Source organism: Homarus americanus, unplaced genomic scaffold, assembly GCF_018991925.1.
Source record: "Homarus americanus isolate GMGI-L3 unplaced genomic scaffold, GMGI_Hamer_2.0 scaffold41027, whole genome shotgun sequence".
NCBI lineage: Eukaryota > Metazoa > Arthropoda > Malacostraca > Decapoda > Nephropidae > Homarus > Homarus americanus.
The window spans coordinates 2,559,731-2,585,581 of NW_024745073.1; the positions used below are offsets into that span (position 1 = coordinate 2,559,731).

Genomic DNA, 25,851 nt, shown 5'->3' on the forward strand with positions numbered 1-25,851 from the left:
GTCATATTGCCTCACACATTATCGTAAAGATCCTTTTTGGAGTGTGTTTACATTATACCGTATGTAAATGTCATATCTATATTTCTTACAATAATAAACACATTATAAATTATGTCCTGTTGACGTAATTACGACTTAGAATTAATACAACACAACCGATTATTGTTGAAATAATCCCCATTTTGGTGACTGACCAAAGTCTGAAAACAAAAATCTTCTGATATTTATGACCAAACTTTTAGTCCTATTACCTTCCTCATGACCAAATTTATTAACCTTCCTCAAGACAAACCTGGAGAGCCTTAACCTTCCTCAAGATAAACCTGGAGAGCCTTAACCTTCCTCAAGACAAACCTGGAGAGCCTTTAACCTTCCTCTTGACCAAACTGTGAAACCTTAAACTTTTCCTTATCTGAGACCTTTAGCAACTCCTCTAAGACTTAACATAAAACCTATATTGGAAAAAAAAATACGAGACAGCCATCCTTCATTATTCCCACATATCTGATCCCAAAATGGTAATAGACTAAAACAACATAATTTAATTGCCCTATTTTTAGGTGGATTTACTGATAATTTGGTTTTGTGCATAATGAGTATTTAGTTATGGAAATACAAATTTAGCCAACCTTCAACTCTAATTGTTCATGATAGTGTCTTAAACAACTGAATCAGTAATTGTTCATGGTGGTGTCTTTATTCTTACATGTGGTCTTCTTCTTCCCACCTTCTCTTTCTTATCTTTTCCTCCCTGCTTTCTCCCTCTGTTTTCCTCAATTTTTTCTCCTTCCTCCATCCCCCTATCCAAATTCACCCTCTCACCCTCTTCTTTCTTCCTCATCATCTTCACTCACCCCGTCGAAGTACCAATAATCCTTTCCGAACTCTGGTTTTAACTTTTTGATCTGGTGCCTAACTATTCGAATTTTTAACGTATCAGTTCATAATTGCAACACACAAGAATGGCAATTAACAGATAATCTAACAGACACACATATAAACAGACAAGAAAAGACGCGAACCGAGCACTAGATAAGGTGAAGGACAAGACCCAACACAAGTGACAGTGATTCAAGGAAGCGTCGTCACCAAAAAAAGTCGTCTTGTCAACATACCGATGATGTCCTGTCACAAGACCAAAGAAATTATTAGTTTTGCTTGAGAGTAAATGAGCGTGTTTGAGACATATAATGATTTAGTAATGTGAACTGATCCTTGAATATTTTTGTTATTGTTTTTTTAAGAATAACGAGGAATAAAACAAGAAAGGAAAGTATGTCTGTGAGAGTTAGACTGATATTGGAGACATAGTCAGGTTCAGAGAGGTTAATGTATCAATGTCTAACCAGAGGAAGAACTGAGGAAAGATTTGGAATTTTATGGTTGAGGTTGGTTGTGACGAGATAATGGTGGTAATATGTAAAGCTGTGGACAAAAATAATTCTGCAGGGAGACAGTGTAAATTACACCTGACTCATAATTGAACTTTAAAAAAAAAAAATGTGGCGTTGAAAAAAAATACCACAGTTTTAATCGCCACCTCAGTGTTACGTTGCCAAGTCACCACCTACCTTCCTCCCTTCCTGCCGAATTATTTTTATTTTTATCCACAACTGTGCATTATTGACCTAAATCCACTCTTAGTTGTCTTTAACCAGTTGATATAATTAATAACAACCACACACGGTAGTTGAACAAGGGACACGTTGGTGCAAATCCCTGGTGGTAGGAATTCACACTAAGGTCTTCCTCCGTCTGAATTTACCACTTCTTAGTCAGTTGTACCTTAAGTCTCACACAGAGAACTCTTCCAGTCGCGGTGTTCAGCTCGCTAGGCAGGTAAGTGGCTTATACATTGGGTCAAATTCATATTAGTTTATTTTTTACATCTCAAGTGTGTGTGTGTGTTTCTTGAATTATTTGAAATAGGGTTGTGTTATTTATTTTTTAGCACTATTCATTTGCGTTTGATTAACTTCTTTTCAATTTACTTTTGTTAATATAAATTTTAGACAAGACTTCAAAGAATTATCCTGGTTTGACTTAGACAATAAAACTGAGGAATTAATTAAACCTCTCAAACAAAATAAGTGAAGAGAATGAGTGCTGGAAGAACATTTAGGAGAGTAATGGATACAGACTGAGGCCGAAAGTGAGGTTAGGTTAGAGTACGTTATGTTAGGTTAGGTTAGATTAGGTTAAGTTTAGTTTAGATTAGATTAGGTTAAGTTTAGTTTAGATTAGATTAGGTTAAGTTTAGTTTAGATTAGATTAGGTTAAGTTTAGTTTAGATTAGATTAGGTTAAGTTTAGTTTAGATTAGATTAGGTTAAATTTAGTTTAGATTAGATTAGGTTAAGTTTAGTTTAGATTAGATTAGGTTAAATTTAGTTTAGATTAGATTAGGTTAGATGGGAGAATGACAAACTATAACCAACAACGACCCTGAACAAAAATATACGCCTCTGGTTCATCACCTGTGTACGAAGACCACAAGAAACTCATCCACAGACGGGTCGAAAATAGGATCAAGCTAATTACCTCACAACTTGAAAACAAACTCATTATCCACACATAACGAGTTAATTAGGTAATCTGAAAAGGTAACAAGGTGGTTAGAATTGTAGTTGTAGATGACCGGTGAGGAGCAACCATCAGTGCTCAAAGGTTCAGCATATTACCCACCAGACTTGGAGATCTTACCTTCTGAGCTTTCCTCTTGTCCGCTCGCTGGTTCTGATGATAGATTCTGGAGAAGTTCGACACGATGACAGGTACGGGCAGCGCGATCACCAATACGCCTGAGAGTGAACATACGCCGCCCACTATCTTCCCCGTGGGCGTGTGGGGAACCATATCACCATACCTGTAAAGAAATTAATATTATTAGGCGTGTGTTACCGTGTTCGTTAGAGACTGAGCAAATAAGCGAAGGGTAAGTCGCAAAGCCAATAGGGGGGAAGAGTAGAGACGTGAGGATTGAGCTGAAGGTTATATGCCTAGGTTGAAGGAGAAGGAGAGAGGAAGAAGGGATCGTATTAAAACATCCTACCGTTGAGAAGACAAGTGCAAAATCCTGTCGTCGTCGGCTTCTCTTTGAGTAGAAGCGAAGCAAGGGAGTGGGTGTTGGTGTCCCAGTGAAGGAATTATTTTTTTTAGCAGGAGGCAGAAGCCACTATACATGATGATAAGAGTGGGGTGACATATTATAATTTTACATGTTGTAGTTCTGTTCAGAATACGAAAACACATACACGGATATGATATTAGCTTCCCTTCACAAAACTTTTCGTAATTAATCAGCCTCGGTTACAGTATACTAAGCTGGGTCACCTCTGCAGTCTTCTTTACCCTGACTTGGTGTAAATTGTTTGAGTAATGTAGGTACAGTACTTGGGTTTAGGAAGATTATCAAACTAAATCTTGTTAACTTTCAATGCAGGACTTTAAGAGAATGTTCAACAGTTCAGTAGTATATTAAACCAAATCTCTTTCTCAATATAGGTCAACAGTGTGTGAGGAAAGAGCAATGTTTTTCAGTGTATCCTGAAATTAACGTGTGTCATTACGTTAATTACAGGTATATACTGTGTTGGAACATGCAAGGTTGTATAAAGTAGTACAAGGTGACGGGGACTGTCCTTTAATTACTCAAGTGTTTCTGACTTCTATGTTAATTAGTAATCGACATATTGACAGGTGTTTGAGGTTAATATTATGTTATTGTGTGAGTGGCTGCAACATTCCCCCCCCCCCCTCATTTATTTATCTCATCTTAAACCAATCCCCTGGCCCCTAATACCACTCGAGTACTCCTAATCCCTGACCTCCCAGCCACACAAGCACTAGTTTCTGACACGAAGTTATCATACACCTTTAATCAAATTAGTGACAGTGATTCGTGTTAGTGGTGCACACTTTGGTGTAGGAGTCATCAAATACGTAACAGTGACTCATAATATGGTCTGCTGCCCTGCTTAATATTATAGAGGGTGATTGATTAGTTGGGTCTTAGCCCTGGTAAGCCTCAACCTTGCCAGAGTTTTAGTGTTGTGGTTCTGGTCCTCATGAGCTCTCGTCCAAAGAACCCCAATCATAATAGTTTATTCTGTATGTTAGAAACTAGTTAAGACTGAAACACATATGACCTGCATGTGAGTCGCTAGGAGAAATGCTTTCGGCCTGGTTACTTCAAAACGAAGTACTCTCTCTCTCTCTCTCTCTCTCTCTCTCTCTCTCTGTTGATTGTCACTTGGAAGTGTACATTTGTAACTTGATTAAGAACATTGTTTGACTTAATGTAATTAATCACCTCCAATATTCAATGTTAAAATGTGTGTGTGTGTGTGTGTGTGTGTGTGTGTGTGTGTGTGTGTGTGTGTGTGTGTGTGTGTGTGTGTGTGTGTGTGTGTGTGTTAGGGTACGTTTGATTTATCCCTTATTTAATTTGTAAATTGAAGGTTTCTTTGTGTTTAATGTAGTTATAAAATGTTAACTATTTATTTTTTGTTCGTCATTAATTTGGATTACTCATAATTTAACTTATTGTTGTTACAAATATCTTGACCTGGAAAACAGGGAAAGGATAATGGGAGTGAACTGAGAGTTATCACTAGTTGTGAGTAAACACTTGGGTCGTAACAACACTTTATTGTAAGACCATGAGATTCCCAGTTTCCCAGGATGGCGAGGCCGCTTGAGGAGAGGGAGGCCAGGGGAAGCTGTTAGGTGTGAACTTGGGTCGATCGGTAGAGAAAGATCTAGCAGGGAGCTGGGCAGGCAGGACTGTAGAAAGTGAGATACAGATGCACCACAGATCTTCTGGGTCCCTGTCTCATGACCTAACTTACAGGCGGGACAGACAGTGTTAGAAAAGGATAATTATTTTATATTATGACAGATTTAAGATGAAGACGCAGTTCCAAGATGAGCTGTAGATGATTCTGAAGTACGTAGACCAATAAGTGGAGTACACTAGATGAAGTTTTCTGATGGCCAGCGTTGGTTATCACACTGACATAATCTTCGACTGGTGTAGTACGTGCCAAGCTGGAGTGTGTGAGATGATGCCAGAAAGCTGCTTGGCAAGGAGCTGCAGAATGGTCCAGCTACCATGGACTCTCGCCGGCTGTGAGGATCGAGAGAGGAGATTGAGGAAGTGCTTGTCATAGAGTCGGGGCTGGTTGCCTGAAGCTCGGAAACTGTCCCAGGCCTTGGTGAGTTAGAGAAATGGTTACTCGTGAGCCAGTTGGGGAGGGTGTCGGAGGGTTACCCACATGAGCTCAACGAGGACAAAAGCCTAATTGGAGCGGTTCCTGTGCTGGGATGCTCTGAACTTGGGCACCAGTGTAGGAAAGACAGAGATAGGACGAGAGCACTATTTATGAAGTGATTCTCTGATTGGGTTAAATGACAGTGAAGTCAGTCGTGAAGGTTTCATGATGTGGAACACACGGTCCAGATGTGTTGTTGGTAATGAGTCAAGTGAGGCGCTACCAGATGAAGGCTTCCAGTGTATATTTCCACACTCTCTTGCCTTAATGCTTTTCTTCTTATTAGGCTCCTCCTAATCTTATAATTCCATTGATCCACCACATAGCATCACGGGGCTCACTGTGGCTCTGGGTACTTCGTGATAAACGAGATATTAATGTAAGTATTACTTTATCTTCGGCAAGTGAAGCCAGTTTATTTCGGCACCTGTTTTATTTCAAGGTGTTGCTTCCCAAATGAAAGTTACAAATTTCAGCATAATTCTCTTGAGATTCAGTCTCCTTTCCTCTTTGAAAACCGATTGTGGAAGTAGTGGAAGTAAACCTCTTATAAAAAACGGCAATAATGTCAGTTTCCAGGTTTCTCAAGTCATTATACCCATCACAGTTCAGAGATGGTCCAGAGTATCGCAGGTAACACTTCCGCTTGTCGAGTTTTGTCTCTGTCTCTCTCAGGTAAAGTAACTCTCATGTTTAAGCGAGAACCTAATTTTAATCTTCATCTACCAAACATGAATGTCTCCAGAGGAACTTGTATTAGCATTTAATCTTCTTGGGACAGAGAGGCCATCTAGAGAGGTGAAAAGAAATACAGAAAGATGAATCAGACCCTCGACCTAGGTGAACGTGCTGGGGCCGTGGGTGTCATTGTGCTCGCGACATGAAAGGCATTGGAACGATATCAAAAAAGAGGTCCCATTTCTGTCCTACTGTAATATATTTCTGGAAACTCTGAAGATATCAGTCGTGTGAGTTCAGAGCTGTTTATGCACACCAACCAGGCAGACACCTCGGGCCTGCATGACAGAGACTCGTAGACGAAGAAAGAAGTTTTAAAATCTATAAGTTTCTATTTCACCAGAAGGTTAATACATAAGATAATAAGTAAACTATTGAACTAACATATCTGGAGTTTACCCCCAAAATATAAGTAACACACCCTCTACATTTTAATACTGTGTTGAATTAAATTTTCGATGTTCATTTTCTTTAGTTAATGTCTAAATGTATTTAATCCCATATTGTACATTTATATTTATGTTTACTGACAATTAATTGAAATCTAATTATATCGGGTTGCAATTAAATCAAGTTAAAGACGGGTCGTTGTTTTCGAATAATTTATCAGGTATGTAAAAAAAGGTTCAGATGCCGTAAAGTGAATCAAAGCCGAAGATAATTTTGTTTACTAAAATGTATACGCGTATGTATAGTTACTTTATTTACTTATCCCCTGGGACAAATTATGTAAAGCTCTACCCCTGGGGACAAATTATGTAAAGCTCTAACCCTGGGGACAAATTATGTAAAGCTCTACCCCTGGGGACAAATTATGTAAAGCTCTAACCCTGGGGACAAATTATGTAAAGCTCTAACCCTGGGGACAAATCATGTAAAGCTCTACCGCTGGGGACAAAGTAATATAGAGCTCTACCTCTGGGGACAAAGAATTATAGAGCTCTACACTGTCAACCCAAGAGACACAGTATATAAACCCTGGGAAAATTATCTCTTAAAACTCCCTTTATTTTCACTATTTAATCAAGCTCAAATGTCTAATGTCACGCATCTCATTTCCCTAATGTTTGGGATTAAAGCGAATTGTAAGAACTGAATAATGAGTAACACAGATATGAACCTCACATCTGTGTTTCCTGACAATAATAATCATTTATTTAATCGTCTATATCGTTAATAATCTTAGTTCATAAAGCTTCTGATCGCAACATAACTCCCCCCGTGCTTCCCCCTCCCTCCCCTCTCCGTGCCAGCATACCCATACCACAACCCCACCCCCCGGTGCCACTCCCACAACCCCCCAGGTGCCACTCCCCCGTACCACAACCCCACTCCTAAGGTGCCACTCTCCCCTGACCACAACCCCACCCCCGGTGCCACCCTCCCCCCATCGTGTTTTTCTTCTTTTTAAGTACAACATAAAAGCTTACCAGTTCTCGGATACTGTACCTGAAGTAGTACAGTAATCATATATACGGTACAGTGTATATTCCTCTTGACTGAGTAATATAGACAGTATCATGTTGGAAGTTACAAAATATGTGATGGGAACATGAGGTATGACCGTTCTTATTTCTCCCATTAGGCTAATTGTGACGACTTCCAGAATCCTCTAAACTTACAAAAGACAAAGTTGATGAAAGAATAATGGAACAGTTTGCAAGGTTTCCACAGACTGTCACCTGCCAGTCAAAAACAACACCAAATCGTTTCATCTGATCCTGTGATAGTTTATGAGACAGTGAATAATCTTGAAAAAATATGATTTTTTTTTTCATTTTCGAATAAAAGAAGAGAATGCAGCAGCAAGTCCCTTCATAATTCACTATCATAACCCTGACACAAAGGGTGGAAGGAAGTCTTTGTTGCTTTTGTACTCCTGGACGAGGGTACGACGAGCGAACCTGCAGCGACTGTCTTTTAATAAGAAATAATAGATACCACCTGTGGCCAGCCCTACCAGGATGAGCGGGTAATTCAAGTAAGTTCCCGCCATGGTCCTGTCATGGCCCAAGGGTGTGATGGCCTGTGATAGTTTCAACCAACGTCAGTCTGGCTGGAACAATAATTTTATCAAACTCATATTTTGTTTTGCCCTTGACAAGAATCGCCGTTTGGGAGCTCACACATTGGGTTGGGTTGTACAGTACTGAGACATCCAGTACTCCTCGTGGCAACACTGACGATACCTCATACACTTCAGAACCTCAGTAGTGATTAATTACCGAGAGTCAGTTATCGTGAAGCACGTTCACCTCTTGTCTCTTCACCTACTGGCAGCATCTCTTAAGATCTAAAGTCATCTCAACAAAGATTTCGGATATCATCTTCCAAGTTAGTCTGTCACCTCTTACTTTACCTGACTTCTTTATTGAGATTCCAATAAGCAACGTCAAAATGCTATGAGCTATAAGACTGTCTGTTGTGTGAACCTCTATCTTCCTCTGGAGAACCTCAAGTTTGTGTCTCTGTGTCAAGGACAAAGCCTTCAGTCACCTTCTGTAGAACCTTTGATAGGTATGTAGGTGCATAACATTTGCCAGTGATTTATTATCAACTCGTGCCAGTGATAAGTTTGGAGTAATTGGGTATTTTTTTTTTTTACGCTACAGAAAAATTTGATACGTTTTAAATTTCTGTAATGGTAGAGAGTGTGAGTAGTTAATAGCTTGTCACTACTTGAGTAATGTATATAGCTTAATTTGTAATACATGTCAGAGTTGCATATCCGTATACAGGGTGATTCACAAAGATGTACATTAAATTACAGGGTGTATTACTGGGTCAATTCTAAGCCACAATATTGATATGGCAAAATGTCGGAATCCGCATAGTTTCGTAGCTACAGCACTTGAAAGAGGTTGAGGTAATGATAGTGAAATTGGAGTTAAACATCCGTAGATTTATTTAACATTATCCACATAGATCTACAAAATGTGATACAGTTGCGTTATTGATTACAGTAAATGTTTAAAAATCCCAGTGAAACTGTCTCCACCTATATGCATCCTATTGTTTATAACTATCTGCATTTTGGTTTTATGGTGTTTATTGTAAGTCTAAATTTGTTTGTCATTTAATTGTTAATGTGTCAATATGTTATTATTGAAAAATAACACTAACAGAAGTGTACACCATTTGTGTTGTATCTTGGGTCACTTACTTACACACTTTAAGAGAAGATAAATTTAATTACAACATCAATTTTATGTTGCAATTAAATTTATCTCTTTTACACCTCACAACACTATTTTTATACACGTTTTGCCAAAAGCCAGGGAGCAGTACCTGGCCATGTTGTTGTCTTTCACTCAACTGACAACCTTTGTGTTCGGACACGTTCAGTGGGATTACGTGATGGTTTTAGCTCTGAGCTGCAAAACCTACACGTCACATTAACCGAACTCAGAATTTCATCATTTAAGGAATAGGTATTCTTAAACAGAAACTCAGAATAGCTACAAGATATCAGTAGATGGAAAATGTAAGTCAAACAAAATAGATAAGCCCTATTGACATACGCTTAGTGTAAAAAAAATAATTTAAGCTGTGATCCTCCATTACATCATTGTCGTAAAAAACCTAAACGACTTGTGGTGTTAACACATGAAAAGTTTGACAGGAAAGACTATAATTTAAATTGTTATCAGTTTGTATATCATAATATTTAAAGCTATTTCACAAATGGTTCAGCCTTTCATGAAATTTTTTAGACTACCATTACGTGTGGTGATGGTTGGTGATAAAAACAAAGAGGGGAGGTCGAAGCCCAAACGGGTTGTATATCTGAATTCCTTCTTATAAGTATAAATCAGACTTTCCTTGACTTTCCTAGACAATGTTATTTGACCTTATTACAAAAGTGAAAGGTAAATCAGTACAGTATAGAGTTAATGCTTTTCTTAGTGTTGTCACTGTTCTAGTGTTCTAAACACATTAAAAAATATTCGTGAAAAAGTTGTGCCCACACACCTTTTGTTTTTAACGGCAGCTTCAGAGTTGGCAGCAAAAGTACAGGCGACTATAAATAGTGTCAGGAAGTGTGGACGCTATACCAGTCATAATATGTAGTGGCTGTTTCCTCCAACGATAGTTCCTGTTGCATCATATACTGACCATCTTCTAATGGAAATGAAATCACAATTCCTCTTCGGTCATGTACCTCATGCTCGGGATATTTTCAGTGAGAATTTTATATTTTTATTTTTTTCCTGAAACATTATCTATATGTTATCAACAGTGACTGATAAAAACTAATGAACGAGTGGAAGAGGTGATAAGGATAGTGCAGCTAAAGGAACAACATACCGTTAACAACAGAATAAAACCATACCATTATTTATCTCACAGCAAACAGTTTAATATTACTTTTACTGTTTAACTTTATTTAGGCAACACTGACAAAATCTTAATGTGGCACTGTTGTTATGTCATGTTACTAGATATTTTACCTTTCAAAATAATAATAAGTAGCAGAGTATTAAAATGAACTCATAATATGTACTGAAACCTTTAGCTGTCAATTTGTCTTTAATACATTACTTCTCATACTACATAATTGTCTTTTAGATCATCGTCATACCATTGGGTAATATTGTATGATTTTAACTGGTTAATAATTACCATGACTATTTAATGTCAAATAAAAAAGGACAAAAATGTGCTTGACTCTGTCCTCCCAGCGACCTTACATCAGTCTGGTGCGATACATCATCAGCTATCCATCCACACGTTATATAAAAAGCATTGTACGAACTTCACTATCACTCAGCACAACCTCACTATACGTCTTACCCTATGGTCATATATAATTTTGTTTAGATACTGAATTATAAGTGAAAACTCGGATACTATGGGGTGGTGGTGACGGCTGACGAAAAAGAATGATATATTTTTAGTCCTCCTCACACCTTGTTTCTTCATTTACCTGCCATTGATTCTTGTTATCTCAGTGCTGGGGCGACGACCTCTGTGTTTTCCAAGGTACAATTGTCCGTCGTGGCGACCAGAGATAAAATTCTCGTCTCTGTGTTTTGCAATCATGTAAAGTGACAAAGAATGTAGAAACAAACTTTGTGCGGTATCAGAGAGTTTTCCCCTGGAGTAAGTATACCATAAAATGATGTTGTGAACCATAAATGTGTTAAGTTATATATGCCAGAGCTGAGAGGAGAGTCACTGTGTTCTGATTTATTATGGTCAAAACTGGCGTCGTCGAAGCCATAACGTCCTGTGGGGATATAGCTCACTGTAGAGTTATCGTTTTCGGCATAAAAGAAGGCAATCTGGCCGGCACTGCATTAGACTTTCATAACTTTTCTCAGCTGTAAAATTAGGTATCCATTCACAGTTGGGTGAATTAGGGTGCTATAGATGAGTGCCAATGGCCCTGAGGACTAAGGCCAAATCATTTATCCACTCGGCTGCAATACCCAGAATATTATAGCAATATGTGTATTTGATCCAAAAAGTATCTTTTCGATTTGTGTGAGACAATATGACACAACGGACGAAGGACTTTGACAACCCTACCGAGACAACAGGAGTCACAGTGTTCATTTTGAAATTCATCAGACCCATTCAGAACGATACTTTTTTTTAAGGTAGTGGTACAAGAGTCTTTAGGTAAACTACTCTGTATATTGCGATGACAAACATCTTCATCATTGATTTGAGTTCTCATTCACCCGAGTCATTTCGATTGCTAGGTTTCAAATAATGCAAAAACATACGTGACCTCCTAGACTCTGAATGTTTCTCGTATCTATGGATGTAAGGATGTAATATAAAGCCATATATTTAGGACAGCCATCACGTTTCACTTTAAACTAGATGATGGCTAAGTTAATGTGGTATCGTGACTGTATATACTTGGGACGAGCAGAGATACAAAGGGAGTACAGAGATGCGGTGGAGTTACTGTATAGTGCCAATAAACTTCTAAGTACGAGAGAGATATCAAGTTACTGTTATCGATAAAGTTGTGGTCGAAATATATTCAGGATTCGTTATCAAGCAGACAATGTTTTTGATGTAACGTAATTTTGTACAGTAAAAAAATAAATCATCAGACGCCTTCTTATCCCAGGTCTCCACTCGTTCTCAAGATTACCACAGGACCTTAAAGTCCCTATAAGTTCCCCAAATCTCCATAAATTTCCCAGGTCTTCACAATTCTCCTGGTCTTCACAAGTTTCCCTATTTCTCCAGTTCAATCCTTTTTCCCAAGTCCTTCCACAGTTTCCCAGGACCTCAAGAATCCCTCAAGTCTATAAAAGTTCTATAGGTTTTCTTAAGTTCTATCTAAGTTACACAAATTTCCCAAGTCTGTAACAAGTTGCTCGGATCTTTTCATGCTCCACCACAGCTTTTTTCCCCAATTGTCTTTAATATTTTCTTTCATTTCCCAAGTCAATCCAAGATCTCGAGTTCTCCACGAGTTTTTCTAAGATCCGCCATCATAGTTCTTCATGTTTGCTGTCCTCCTGTTTCTTGAGATTATCATTTTAATTCTATTTTTCTGCGTCTCTCCTAAAGGCTATGACTCACTTAGTTCAATTTGTCTTTACTTTACAACACATCTGCCGATGGTAACATGTCTCTGCACTTAACAAAGGATTATCTTAATTTCACTTTCTCTCCAGATTGCGACATATTATACAAATTTTCTCTCGCTACATAAAAACAGTTCTGAATTCATTTTGTTAATAACTAGCAACAGATATCCGTAAATTTAGTTTGTTTTCATATAACATTTACGTTCACTTGATATTGCATTTTTGGATTATCCGGGTGTCTCTTACACTACTGAGCCTACCTCTTCAGAATAATGTATAAATTGTTGTCTTCTTAAGAATTTGCATAAAAAAATTAATCCAAATCTTGACAACAATGACACACACATATCACGGATCCTCTAGAGGCCGTAGTGGATCTTCATTGTTTGCCTGGAGTGTGTGTTACGTGTTCATGGGCGTGGCTGCACAGCTGATGTCATTTAAATCTTTTTGTTACTGCACTGAAATTTATCACTCTGCTACGGAAACGTTTAAGAACACACTATAGTTTACAGGTGTAGACTAGAGAACTGGGTTTGTTTACTCACTGTGTTGGTAATATAAGGCATTAATCCACGACCATATTTAGCGTGATGAATGTGTACTACACGGCATAAACCCTTAAAGGGGACGCTCACAGGCCAGCGACACTACTGTATGAGCAACACAGTGGAGTTCGCCTGACCGCAGTGCTTGCTGCACCAGCTTTGTTTGTTAATACTCTCAGTATTAACAAAAGCATTAACATCGACGAGGCTAATTATAAAAGCTTTTAAAACATATGTGCATCTATTACTGTTATCACTATTTACATATCACTGTAGTTCAAAAATAAACTTATCACATACCATTGTTCAGTTAACGTAGTCAGACCTAAAGCAGGACAAAATATTGTAAATGCCGAGAGCATTTGTGCTCAGTAACTAAAATGTTGACCTTACCTTCTATTAGCCCTGATGATAACAGTGTAACCGGCACTCCACTCAACTAATGGCACTTCCCAGTTATATAGTTCCGGATCCATTCTCAGCTGGATTGACTGAGCACAAACCATTGACCATTAGGATAGGAGGCGAATGCTATATCCAGCCATTGTACCTACAGTATATAAAATTCTTGTAACGTAGCAACATGAAGGGTTAACCCATTACCATACAGCTCTCAGAGATGACTAAGTTTATCAGTAGCTTTCGTGCCCCGCTGGCGTGCTCAAGGGGCATTATGGGTTTATCTTGTTGGCGTGGAAGGGAAGCGTGGGCATCACACTGACGGTGTCTGACTAACGCCTAGAAAAGTATTGGATAACTTTATTCGTATTGCAAGAAACAGATCAGATTTAGATACCCATTGACAAAATCAGTGTACGTCTTTGTATTACAGGTATTCTTATTAATTCTAGACACGAAATAGGCGAACGACTCATATATATATATATATATATATATATATATATATATATATATATATATATATATATATATATATTTATATATATTATATATATATATATATATATATATATATATATATAATATATATATATATATATATATATATATATATATATATATATATATATATATATATATATATATATATATATATATATATATATATATATATATATATATATATATATATATATATATATATATATATATATATATATATATATATATATATATATATATATATATATATATATATATATATATATATATATATATATATATATATATATATATATATATATATATATATATATATATATATATATATTAATAATGTTATATCTGTCTTCAAGAATGGTCTAAATATTTAGACCATGGTTGAACCTCCACTGTCCCTAGCCAGTAATCATGCCTGTGGGACCAACTTTCACTGCTCTGAAGATTCAAACTACAGAAGAAATGATAAATATTCCAAATATTTTGATCAATAATGTATTTAGGACAACGAAAAATTACAACGACTTTATATAACGTTTTGGAATAATTTGTGGACAGTTTTCACGTGACTGTCCCATGTTCATTCTCCCGTGTATATGCTAAATTTCCAGTGAACTCCTCTGTAACGTTCATCATGCAAAACGTTTTATACTACAAAAAATACTGGGTGAGAAGTTAGCCTACTACTGTCATGCAGAACATGCACACACACACACACACACGGTCGAAATACTTAATCGAGATATATATATATATATATATATATATATATATATATATATATATATATATATATATATATATATATATATATATATATATATATATATATAGTATATATATATATATATATATATATAGACGTATGGACACACACAAATGAGTTGTAAGATCATTCTCAAGATGTCACAGAGAGAGAGAGAGAGAGAGAGAGAGAGAGAGAGAGAGAGAATTATAAGCCAAAACCTGCAGGCTGTAAAGAAATATTGAATGACTCGAGAAGGACACCTGAGGACCTCATCTGTCGAAGACATAAGAGGACTCGTACATCAAACATCAGGAACCTCAACATGGACGAAAAAATTAAAACCAATATATACAACATCGCAAAGGTTCATATTTCTAATTTTCTAGTTATCTGTTAACTTATTTCCTCACTGAACTTGACTATTACGTGCCAAACGATTATGGAATTCTTAAACACAGCCAAGAAAAAACAAAACTACGACAATGACTTAACTAATACACCGTCATTTTTCACGCGATGTAAAAAAAAATCATTAAAAAGAGATGAAATGAAGAAGTTCGACCATTTGTACCTTAGCTTTTAACACACTCAGAAGATTATGGTTGAGTTCTTATGATCTGACGAAGAGAGAGACAAGATTAGCTCCAAGTCTCCCTCACCACCTGTTCTTTTTACTCAATTAGATCATGTATTTTTATATTCTTCCTCTTCCACGTTGTATTAAAGAATCCTAATTCAAATACAGGTACTTTTTGTTATATTCGCGTTCAAAGTATACAGTCATGTGTACGTTTCTTAGAGCACACACACACACACACACACACATTAAACAGAGTTAACTTTTTGGGCTTGTTACTTGTATTAATCTCATGTTGAAACCTCATACCGTCATACCAAAGTAGATCACTGAGGGCGAGGAACGTCTATCAAGAATCTAGAATCTCAAAAATCTCCACAATAACTTTCTTAGAGTATTTTTCCTTCACGTGTACTTTATGATTGAGGGGTAATATAGTTCACTGAGTTATGTCATCAAGGTGAAAGGATCTTGTTCTTTTTCAACACGTATGCCTACTATTAAAATATTTATCCTCTCATGATAAATTAATTCAGATGATTTTGATGATCTTAAGAAGCTCTTCGGTGAATATATTATGACACTAACTGTATTTCTTAGTCCTTGGAAGAGTTATATCATCCAATAGTCATGGTGGTCACTTACTACCAGGACCCACAAGTCTATGATGTAACCCACGTTGTCTTGAGAGCCGGGTCTGGCAAAAGTGAATATGAATAAAATAACAACTCTCTCCCTTCTCTACCATTCTCAATATTGGGAAATAAGTTATATTATTATAAATTCATGATTTGTGTATTTATTATTTAATGGTAAAATTTTAGACAATTATCTTTTGTAAGTATTATCATAATTTAGTCATCGTGTTGTTATGTAATGTTTTCTACTGTATGTGGACTGTGAGGTTGTATATTAATCCTTATATACACAGTTGGCTTCTCCTAATGACCAGAGGTGGTTTTTTATCGAATAAAAGAAGACACATAAAGGTTGATGTAAATCTGACCTACTCTTCCTTTGATAAATATAACTGACATTCCCCCATACTCTCTCTCTCTCTCTCTTACACACACACACACACACACACACACACACATAACGTCTATATAACATGTCCTCTCTGATAGTAGTAACTTCTTTTATTCACACTAAGACATAATCACAGGCTCTAGGATTGAGTTTTAAAGTTTGTATCTCTTATGACGTATTAATGTTTGCCAAGTAATCGACAATTGGCTAAACATAAAATTCACCAAGTCATTGTTTGTTTTTCATCCACAAACGAGACTGGTGAATGTTTGATGATATATAAGACAACACAATAGGAGTGAAAACAAAACTTCATCTCTGCTTTATAACACCGTCGGTAGTATTTTTTGGGTTAATTGGACGATTATCCTTATTTAGTGACACACACACACACACTATACAAACACACACACACACACACACACACTATACACACACACACACACACAAACACACACACACACATACACACTATACAAACACACACACACACACACACACACTATACACACACACACACACACACACACACAATTATGTAACTGTATATTTTCAACCTTCCGGCTGCCATGCGCTTTCAAAACACCGTTATTATTATTATTATTATTATTATTACTATTATTATTATTATTATTATTATTATTATTATTATTATTATTATTATTATTATTATTATTATTATTATTATTATTATTATTATTATTATTATTATTATTTGCACACACACACACACACACATTCACGAGTGCACGCGCTCTCGCGGTAAAAGTGAAACAACAATTTTGGGAACATAGTTTAATCTCAATACACAGGTGGTTATAGACTGATCCTCTTAAGAAAATTAACTTACCTGGGACGAGTTGACCACACCCTGTCACTCGCAGTGTTGGGTCAGGTGTGTTGGTAAACTCCTCCATAGTTGACTGAACAGTGACTTTATATTATTTTTCTCCCAGGGTAATATAAAAAAAGTTCAGTACTGTATTCAGGAACGAAGATTCTCTAAGACTGGCACTCAGTTGTATCATCAAATTTATAGAGTAAAATTAGATTTTCTATACAATTTCGGGGTGGTTCCAAATAGAATAATATGGATTAATAATTTAAATATTTCTTACACCTGTATGATAGTAAAATATATCTTCCACGCCTTTCTCAGTCTCCTTAAAAAAACACTTATGGGAATTCTTTACATCCAGATAAAATTTTTACCTCAACACTGGAAACTTGTATTAATAAGAAAATTACATTAAAGGTTTTATTCTCTTATCCATCAGTGCTCAGCTCTTTGACTCTTTCATTACAATGTCGATATAGAGGATGATGTGGTGATGAGATATTTTACCAAGACATCAGCCATTGAGAGTAACTGTGACCTGGACACCTCACAATTGATTTAATAGACAGTGAAGGACATTTACCCAGTAAGTTGTTTTGGTTAATATATACATGAAAGGAAAGGGTTAATTCAGAGTAATGAATCTTGTAGGTTATGACTACACATGTTTCACCCTCATCTAAAATTCAATTACTTCATTTTCACATTCTACCACATCCACACATCCATGATTATGCTATGACTAGTTTTGTCTGCTTTCGTCACACACATATACGTTGTTATTGTCCATTTAGTTATGTAGCTTATCTTGAAAATCTCTGAGGCATGTTGGTAAAATCGGAGGGGTTCTCATTACACATAGAATCGATTAAAAATTATCCTGGAAATACATAAAATCTTGGTTCATTAGTTTCGTGGGTTTAATTAGTGACAATAAATCTTCCACATTAATCGTGTTGGAGGAGGCGGTGGTTGCAAATGAAAGTCGTTAAGGGAAGAGTAATTTCTCATCATTACTTAACTCATACAAGGATATATCTGACACATTTGTTTTCCGGATTTGTTGAGTGTTTCCATAAACTCGTGTTGAATAATCTGTTAAACTCCCTTTTCATTCGCCGTTCATTAGTACTATAGACACGTCATATATGCTACTCAGTGTTTCTTATACGTACAACCATGTCGAAGCATTATGACTTGTTGTATTAGTCTTCGCCAAGTGCTTCTCATATGGTTGAAGACGCCATAGCTCTCCCACTCAACTTGGTGACTGTTTTCCTTCAGTCTTATTTTGTGTATTTTCCTTAAGGAGACGTTCTTGATTTTATTTTTTATTTTTTTACAAAGAATGTAGTAAAATGATTTGGGGTACAATTTTTTCATGTGGGTAGGTCTTCACAAAACAGTGTTGGAGTCTCGCTCGTGTGTGTGTGTGTGTGTGTGTGTGTGTGTGTGTGTGTGTGTGGTGTGTGCAAGCAAGACTAAGGTATTTTTTTGTGCTCGTAGCAAATAATATAGCCTGAGTGTTGACGGAATATACCAATTAGTCGTTCCATTATTCTTATATTCGGTACCTAAACCACACCCATGCGGTATACGATCAAAATAGTGAAACCTAATTCATCAAAATCTAGTTAGTCTGTGTGTGCTAGGAACAGGAGACCACTCACCCTTGTCAATGTGTGATAGTAAGATTGTGAAACCAGTATTTTCGTAAAATTCCTGGAAATTTCAGTTATTTCATGCAATTACTGTTTAACTCAGGGACTTCACGAAATTACTAAAATATTGTCATAATTCTACACGATCTTACTGAATGGCTTTAAACAATATGTTGAGTCTACCATATCAGTTATGCCGGGCTTCCTAATACACGTACAGTATACTGTACATGAAACACCAAGTTGTTGAAGTAAGTAAGTGTGACTTGTCGTCTCCTCCTAGTGAGTTTACCTACAGTCTGTATAACACATTAGTACAACACTGAAGTGAATAACAGTAGTATAAGGATAATGTTATATAGTTTGTTTATTATGTTGTTTTGTGGTGATTTGTGTTGGTAGTCCTGCCTGGTGGACGTATTCGGAAGCATTGGTTTGAAAAAAAAATTTTCTTTATCACTTCTTAACGATATATGACGATTTAAATATACTGTAGTTGTGTTTTATTTAAGTTTTATACAATTAATGTACCGAATTAAACAAAATAAGAACAAATATCTCAAAGTTTCTTCACAGTTGACTACTCTGTGAGACACTGATGAAGACAGAGTTTGGAAGTGTTTCAGAGGTTCTTGACTCGCGGTGTTCGTTACAATCAACTCATTCATTTGGGATGATAGTCTTTATAATTGGAAGAGTCAAGGTTTCTTATGTGCATATAATAATTTATGTTGAACAATAAAAAGTAATTAAATGGGTTTTAGTTCAGCAAATCAGGTATTTCGTAAATTCAAACAGAAAGATACAATCAAAGTCTTCTCACAGTAATGAGACAGTTTCATTCAGTCCCATGAAGCTCCGACACCCGTTTGAGCTGTGACGATCAGTTTAGCTGCCGCGGTTGTTGTGTTAACAGTGACGTGTTAGTGTCATCGTTGTTGGTGGAATACAACATCAAGAGGTAAGTGGAGGTCAACACGGGTTGTATTTGTTGAGGTTAATGTGTAAAATATGAGGATGTACAGTGAGGCAGGAGCGACTTAACTCATTACACAACATTTCGCAAAGACTTTTGGCAGAATATAGACATATTGTTATAGTTAAAAGGAATTTCAACAATTTGCTGCCGGTGTTCCTACAATATGGCGTCTTCGTCCACCCGCTGGCAGATATTTCCTTACAAATGGTGAAATTGTTTTAAATGCGATTCAAACATTATATCATATGGGAATGATACATCAAGTGAGTATTTGAATCATTTTAACTTTTGTGAAACTGTAATCCCTCACTTCCTTCTTATGTTTGCAGTATATTGTCAGCTGGCGGAGTGAGAGAAGAAATATTGTAAACTGGAATTTAAAAACAATTGTCCTAAAGATGTAAGCTATTTAATACATGTGAATAGTTTCGAAGGGCACCTTGTATATTTTTTTTTATCATCAAACCAAGGACACCTAACTATCTAACCAAATTAATTGGCTTTGCTATAAATTTTAGCTCGGTGGACCAGGTCAGGTTTGGTTGATTCGTTGGTAGTTATTAACGGCTTAATCAGTTATGACCACAAACCAGACATCTTTTTCGCCCTTCCTATAAAAAAAAAATTAGCGAACTGCTGAAAATATCTGGGTCACTAAATTAACGGAAAATTAATTATTTCTAAAGGTACAGTCTCGTTCAAGATTATTCGAACACTGCTGGAGATACCTGGCAATTCAAGGCCGTTTGTTTACTATAGTACGTAGTATAATATAATCCGAAACAACAAAGCCCAATCAATAATCAAGCAACAGGGAACTAAGTAACCAGTCACCGATAACCTTTTGCATTCATTTATAATTTTTACTATGTGCTATAGTAAACAAACGGCCTTGAGTTGCCAGGTATCTCCAGCAGTGTTCGAAGAATCTTGAACGAGACTGTACTACTATAAAGTTCATAGTCACTATTTAAACTCCTCCCACCTAATAAAAAATTTCACTTCAAAACAACTCATCCTTGAGGTCCTGCCAATATATAATGCGGTATAAGTGGCGACTTTCTCCTTAACCTTTACAAAAAAATTAAATTAGAAACATAAGAAACATAAGAAAATAAGGAGTCTGCAATAGGCCGGTTGGCCTGTGCATGGCAGCTCCTGTCGAGAGTTACTACCACTCTCTATCATCCATGAATCTATCTAGCCTCCTTTTGAAACTTTCCAGAGTTCCCGCACTTACTACAAAGTTGCTAAGCTTGTTCCACTCGTCCACCACCCTATTTGTGAACCAATTTCTTCCTATCTCCCTCCTAAACCTATAGGAGTAAAGCGGGGTGGAAGGTTAATCCGAATTTTTTTTTTTCATCAGGTAGGTGAAGGTTAACAGTTCCTCGAGGGACCGTAACACACCATAACACATCGCACTTCAGGTATGTTTTTGTACTTGCTTGGGAGTCTTGCGTCTCTGCCGTTACCTCCCGTGTTGAAGATCAGGAGCAAGTTTGGTATATAAAGTCACTCGGAACTTTGAATTCCTTTACGCTATTATTACTTGGCTTTGTAAATAATTTTCCATGACAGTTTCATATATATATATATATGTATATATATATATATATATATATATATATATATATATATATATATATATATATATATATATATATATATATATATATATATATATATATATATATATATATATATATATATATATATATATATATATATATATATATATATCATTTTAGAACTGGCATGTTGTCCAGTGTTTCTTGTGATTACCAATGATCGGGTTCAGACTGAATCATAATATGTAAACGTCATTTTTCATTAAACTTTTTGCAATACAGGATTGAATCTGGATCCAATCAGATCTTGGTGATCTTTCCCGGAACGAGGAGAGCGTCTCTTAGTTATAACGTCATCAAAGAGGCTTAGACATGTAGGTTTTTCTACAAATTGGTGACTTTACGAGTCCTCTTTTACAGAAAGGCAACAAATATCACTTACCGGTCGTTGTAAGCTCATAGCTGTAGGGACTGATGCGGTTTGACAGGTGAAATGGCGTTGATAATGACACTGCCGCTAGAACTTACGGTGGAGTGGTATGTATTGTGGAGCTGTGAGGGTCGTTATGAATACGCTCAAAGTATTTCACACATTTTATTTTCTCTATTTTATATATTTCAAAATATTATAATGAACCAATGCATTTTAAATCAAATTATACTCCCCAATCCTTCAGTGACGTTCTAGCGAAGCAGCGTAATGGAGGACTTACTGCTTCATAATGTATTAGACTTTCTTACTTTTGTATATATTTTATCTCTAATAAGCTGTACAAAACCTATCCTATTATGTTTTTTTCTCGGAAATTTTCGATGATTTCGGTTAACAGCTTAAAATGCGTAGTTATATTCAGTGGCTTTCTGTGTGAACCACTAAACCTGACACAACTCCCAGCCAGCCACATCATGGATAAGTGGATACGTTTTTTTTTTTATATATATACTTCAATGAGCGAGTATACAACATTGTCCTCAGAGCTTGATGTAAACATTTAGATGAATTATTTGGTAAAAGAAATGATGGATTTATTTTTAGGAATGGCTTATAGCCTAAGGGATAGACCATTTTTATTTGCAAAGTTAGAGTAAGCTTCTTTTGTCACCGATTTACTGCATGCACGATCACATTTTACATAATCCGAAAACAAAAAAAAATTGTCAAAGGAACAATCAACAGCGTAGAATATGGGAGGCATGCCAAACTTTTGAGAATAATATGCATTTATTTGCCTGACTGCCTGCCTGCCTGCCTGCCTGCGTTTAGGCATTGTACGACTCTACCGACTCACCAGTGAGCTGTGAAGAAAAATTAATCAATGTATTTCAATATATGGTGTATTTTGCTAGGAAATTTACAAATCTCCTGCCTGATGGACACCGCCTACTGAACTAAGTGTCGGGTGGATATTTTACCAGACAACCCCAAGGTGAGGCTTTATTCTTATTAATATTTTGTGTGGTGCAATAATTTTCACCGTCATTTCACCATCTATGCTTCATTTCCTCCATCTACACACATCTAACCTTTTCTTGAAATAGCAAAAGGAGCCACACAGGATCTTAAACGAATAAAAAATCCACTATAAATATCGATAAGAAGGTATAGTGTGGGCATAGTTTAAAGTATACATAATTCTTCTCTAAACTACAAGAAAAACATATTGTAGAGGTAGTAAATCAGGAACAACAAATAAAATATATATTGCTAAATATTTTTACTCTATGTGACACAAAAATTACAATGACTATATTTATGGTCTGATAACCTCAAGCAGTAAGACAAGACACGGAGAGAGATTGTCAATTTTGTCCATTTTGAACTTTTTATTAAACAAGAGAGAATCATAATCAAGAGAGTAGCTAATTATAATAACTATTGAATATCGTAGAAATATGCCTTCACCCAAAACTGGTCAAAGTCCTCACAAATGCTCACGCCTAGTTTATTCTCCATGATCCAAGACTTGACTCATATCTGGCTTGTCTTCACTGGACAGCTGAGTCATGTTTCATCTGGGTCGTCCTCAATGGCCAGACGAGTGGTTCATCACCTCTCGTCCTCACTGGCCAGACGAGTGGTTCATCACCTCTCGTCCTCACTAGCCAGCCGAGTGGTTCATCAACCCTCGTCCTCACTGGCTAGACGACTGGTTCATCAGCTCTTTTTCGGGATGATTTTTAGTTTAATTCTCAATCTATTTATTCAATTCGTCATATATATTTTTTTTATAGAATTCTTAAGTATTTATGGTACTGGAATATTCTCTCTGAAAATACATTTTAACGTATGATTCAGAGTCAGGTTAATGACTAGATAAACAACAGGTGGTTAGTTATCGAGGCATAATGTACAGCTTCTACTAACACGCCCTACACCACCACCACCACCACCTCCTCCTCCGGTACTACTACCTCCTCTCTTCACTTACTGTTCCCGTTCTCTTTCTCTTTCAGTCGTTTCTCTTGTGTGACTTTTTCATTCCGTCTGACTGTATGCCTTTGTCTTGATTTTTCTCCTTTATTTATCCTCAAAGTAAACATTTTGTCGACCATTACTGCGGTCTGTCGAATATATAAATAAAATTAATGCACCTCGACCCAAAATAGACGATAAAACTACGTCACAAGCTCAGCGTAACCTTTGACATTCAGCTAACGCGGTGGTAGTCCCAGCCCATGGCGGCACAGCGCTCTGGGACTCGCTCGCCTTCACACTTAACCTTCACATATACCCTCTATACGCATCATAAATAAACAAAAGGAAAAAGAAAACAGCAAATTTATCACCAATATGCATAGACAACGAACATGGGAACTGAATTAAAGACTTCAAGATATTTATTGAATATCCACACGAGATAAGATGGGTGGCGGTTGACTCGGTGTGCTGGGCGGCCGGGTGGCGGGTGTTGCTCTACTTGTTAGATGGATGGTCCACTAGTTGGCTCCCCGCTTGATTGTCAGGGAGCTTCTGGATTATATGTATATTTGACATGGTGTTTTGTTGGGTGACAGGGTAAATGGCTAGCTAATTGGATTAATGGTCAATCAGATAATAGACCGGTGGGTGAGCTGTTACGAGAGTGGTTAATAGGGTCGGGGTACAGGTGTAGAACTTGTTTACCTGACTGGCTGAATAAACCATATGCGATAAATTATCAGAGGTTAGAATCAAGTAGCAGGAGTAACCAGATGTGTTAACTCCTGTCCTGGGTTGACAGGTTTGCTCCATAATTGATTGATCGACTGTCAAATGTGGCAAAATGATTGTTTACTAAGTACCTGATGAAAGACTTTCGTTCTACTGTATTTAAAGATTTCTAATTTGTCGTTTGGTGATTTATCTGACGTAATCGTTGACATATATTCAAGGTTCTGTCGTCTACTAACATGACATTTTAACTCGTCTATTGTCTTTTACAGTCTACTCCATCTCTTCTTTAAGGTCATGTCATTTTGAGACATAAACTGCCCGTTTAAATATTCTGTAAGTCTACGATGCTTTGGGAGAAGTTGTTTGTGCCGCCTCTGTCTGTGTGTGTGTGTGGGGGGAGGGTTATACCTTGATGTTTTTAACCCCATATATGCTGTATAAAATCGTATGACGTTAACCAAATAAGATTGTTAAGTGGCGTTCCCATAATGAAGGATTAAGTTTATTTGCGGAATGATGAATTGGTCTTGTTTCCTTCCAACCCAAACTTTTATTTTCTGCTTTATTTCCACAACTTTTAGTTTATTTCATTCCTCCAGAGTTGTTTTTTTGTTGATATTCACTTTTTTTTTTTTTGACAATTTCAAGAATTTATTAGGGATTTGACTTTGAGAATTTAAGTTTAACATCTTCGAATCTTTCTAGATGTTCCTTGCCAACTTCTTTATTGTTACATTACCTCCTGTATTCTCCCTGTATTCTCTATACCTTTCTCGATTTTTCTTTGTCATTATATATCTGTTCCTCCCTCATGAACTAAAATATCTCTATCAAGTGAGGTATCGGTTCTCTTTCTAATTCTGACCTAAATTACTATTCTGTGCAGCTACGTTTTGTGGTAATAATGGTCTACTGTGTTTCAACATTCATATAGACACTCACCTGGCTGGCCTGTACAATCTATATTAAGCTCAATCATGGTTCAGTAGAAGTAGCTATAGCCTTTGTAGTGGTCTTTTGGATATCATGTTATATTTATTCAATTTTCATAATAAGGTCGTTATTTTGGAGGCGATGAAACCATGGTTGGGTTGCGTTGGGTTGGGTTGGGTTGGATTGGATTGGTTGGGTTGGGTTGGGTTGGGTTGGGTTTGGTTAGGTTGGGTTGAGTTTTTACTGAACCGGTGACGAAGTGCCCTAGAACCCTGTCATGGTAAATATAACAACCCCTCATCCTGTATTAATTGTTATGTTCGTTGTATGAACCGTCTCCAGTATA

At 36.6% G+C, this 25,851-nt stretch overlaps 1 protein-coding gene across 2 annotated transcripts in view; it reads right to left on the reverse strand.

Moving 5' to 3' along the window:
- The window catches only part of LOC121878357 (potassium voltage-gated channel protein Shal-like), a 38,524-nt gene extending 35,664 nt beyond the window's left edge, over nt 1-2,860 (reverse strand). For both annotated transcript variants that reach the window (XM_042384545.1, XM_042384544.1), the window contains exon 1: nt 2,703-2,860. In XM_042384545.1, the coding sequence (XP_042240479.1) occupies nt 2,703-2,855 (153 nt within the window). In that variant the 5' untranslated portion in view covers nt 2,856-2,860. The remainder of the gene's footprint in view (nt 1-2,702) is intronic.
- Nucleotides 2,861-25,851: the final 22,991 nt, after the last annotated feature.